This window comes from Fragaria vesca, linkage group LG3 (genome assembly GCF_000184155.1).
Source record: "Fragaria vesca subsp. vesca linkage group LG3, FraVesHawaii_1.0, whole genome shotgun sequence".
In the NCBI taxonomy this organism is placed as follows: domain Eukaryota; kingdom Viridiplantae; phylum Streptophyta; class Magnoliopsida; order Rosales; family Rosaceae; genus Fragaria; species Fragaria vesca.
The window spans coordinates 13,453,292-13,456,276 of NC_020493.1; the positions used below are offsets into that span (position 1 = coordinate 13,453,292).

At 35.3% G+C, this 2,985-nt stretch overlaps 1 protein-coding gene across 1 annotated transcript in view; it reads right to left on the minus strand.

The window, feature by feature from the left end:
- Positions 1–201: 201 nt before the first annotated feature.
- The window catches only part of LOC101311745, a 3,400-nt gene continuing 616 nt past the window's right edge, over positions 202–2,985 (minus strand). Inside the window, exons 2-4 of the mRNA XM_004295737.1 lie at positions 1,047–1,550; positions 740–971; positions 202–644 (exon numbers count right to left, since the gene is read on the minus strand). Of these exons, the coding sequence (XP_004295785.1) occupies positions 202–644; positions 740–971; positions 1,047–1,547 (1,176 nt within the window). The 5' untranslated portion in view covers positions 1,548–1,550. The remainder of the gene's footprint in view (positions 645–739; positions 972–1,046; positions 1,551–2,985) is intronic.

Genomic DNA, 2,985 nt, shown 5'->3' on the forward strand with positions numbered 1-2,985 from the left:
ATCATTATATAATCAAACAAAAATACATGTGAACTTGTGAAGAGCCTCTCAAGAGCCTCAGTACATATATTTAAACCTTAATTCATAACAAAACTTCATATATATAATAAAAAAAGTATTTATTCAAAAAATATAATAAAAATACTAGTTAAATATAAATCCACAACCTTATTGCAAGAAAAGAAAACTAAAGTCTTGTCTCTAAACCTGTGCACCCATCAAACTTGAAGCAATCCTGTTTCTCAATGCCTCCATCTCTCTAGAAACATGACCGTGACCACGTGCATCATCCTCTCTCCCATGCTCTTCAATGTCATCAAAGGTTTCACTTTCGTCAAAAACTAAATCACGTAAGGCATACATTCTTATATAGTTGTGAAGTGTCATTGTTGCTATAACAATTTTAACTTGCTTATCAAATGAGTAACTTGGCATGTCCCGTAAAATATTCCATTTTTTTTTCCACACACCAAAAGTGCGTTCAATAACGCCCCTGAGGGAAGAGTGTGCATGATTAAATACTTCTTTATAACTTGTTGGTTGAGCACCTCTGCGAAATTCAGGAAGATGATACCTTTGACACTTGTATGGTCCCAAATACCCTTTCATTTGTGGGTATCCTGCATCCACCAAATAGTATTTTTCTGAAGAAAAGAAAAAAAAGTTGATCATAATTTCAAATGTAAGAAGTGCTTTCAATGTTGAACAAATGCATGTTTTTTTATATAAATATAATTACCACTTGGAGGCTTAGGAAAGTTCAAAGCTGGATTGTGAATTACTGATTGGAATATTCTTGCATCGTGGGCAGTGCCTTCCCAACCTGCACATGCAAATGTAAATTGCATGTCAAAGTTGCATACTGCCATTATATTCTGAGTCGGTATTCCTTTTCTGCCAATGTATGGTACTTGATCTGATGGTGATATAGTTGCATGAAAATGCACGCCATCTATAGCTCCAATACAATCCTGCAAAAACTATGATATTTTATACCACGTTGTTTGTTAAAAATAAAAATGACTACAAGATGTAAAATAACTTACCTTAAAGTGAGGCATATATGTAGAATCACCAAGTATTTCAGGTGGAGTGCTTTTGAACTCGGGATCTGATGGCTTGATGAAATCTTTTGCCATGACATCACATATCACATTGAGCATTTTATTGAAGTATCTGCTAACTATCTCACCAGAGTGTTGAAATCGCTCTTGAACACTTTTGTTTGCTTCACCTCCTCCTAAAGTGTACAAAAACATTGCCACCTTCTCAGCCACACTAATTCTCCGGGACGCTTTCACCTTATAAGTATTCTTCAAATCATCACACAATTTAAAGAATACATCTTTGTTCATCCGGAACATGTTATGACAACGAGTGTCATTCCCTGATTGTAATTCCATCACCCAAATGTTACCAGTGTATAAAGAATTCATACAAGGGACCTTATGAATATACTTTTCATGATACATTTCTATCATAGAAGCACAAATGCAGACAATTCTACTAATCTCCTCTTCCTCCTCCTCTAAAATGTCCATATCCATAACCTGCAAATTATTCAAATATCCATCAAGCTATCATGTAGTAGTACGTGCTAAATATATATTCAAGACAAGAAAAAAAGCTAATAATAATAACACTCAAATATGTGAATGCTTATTGAAAATATGTAAAAAAATGTCAAGATCAGAATCATGCTAGGGAAACAGAAATAAGATGCAATTCAAGAAAACATACTTGTAAAATGTCACTAGTAATCTTCTTCCTTCCTAACTACATATTATTTCCCCTGTCTTGATTACGCAGGATAAATTGAAGCTTCATCTCCGGATCTTTCATCACAGAAAACATTTCCCTCTTCTCTTGGGAGCAAAATAACTCGGTTGCAAACCACCACAATTGGCTACCAATCTCTATCCCTGACAAACTTTCAACTACCTTCATTACTTCAGAAACACTAGTAGATTGTGAACCTTTTATCAATGCAGACGTTGTGGTACTCCTAGCCTCAACTACCTCAACAAGATGATTAATTTGTAGGGACAATTTTGCGGCACCTCCCATTTTAGCCTTTTTCTCTTTTAGCCCTTCTGTGTCAAGTTGACCATTTGCTCGCTTATTTCCTGTCTCTTTGGTAACTTGAGCTGACTGTGGACTTTCATTGAGGTCAAACTCCTCATAATCAAGATTATCATCCAATGAAATAATGTTGTCCTTTGGAGCTTTCTCATTTTGAGGCGGTGGTAGATCAGAAGAAGGAGCCCAAGCATATTTACCGGTAGCTACAGCGCCATTTAACATCATATCCAACTTTACCTCCATATCAGGATTGATGCCTCGAATACGCAATTTTGCATATTGTGGATTTATCTATAAATCATAAAGATAACAGTTAGTATGGAGACATAATACTACAATATCAAACTAAATAACATTAGAACATAGATAACTTTGTGCTACATACCTGGATTTTATTCCTCCACCATTCATCTGATGCATCAACAATATTTTTAGTGAGATTCCAACCAAGGCCAGTTTCCTTCCCAATCAGATCTTTCCATAATTTCCATTCTTTTTTTAGTAAATCCCACTTGTTCTTCAATTGTGATTTGTCATAGTTATTTCCAGTCTCTGCATGAAAGTTTGCAACCAAGCTAGCCCATCCTTCTTTATTAAAGTGAGTACCAGGCCTTTGTCCTTTCCCAACTTCTTTGATACACAAGTCGCAAAATATAGCTACGGTTTGAGGATTCCAGGTAGCTGATTTAGTTCCACTTTGCCCATTTTCAAGGTTGATCATCTCAATGCAATTGTCACCAGTAATCTTCTTTCTTCCCATGTTTACTAAAGAATTATAAAGTATATGCACCAATATACAAATTACATACACCTCTTAGGAACTACTGAAATAACCAAACAATAGCATCAAAACTATATATAGCTATATCTAAATGCTTAGGAACTGTGGCTAACAGACTAGAA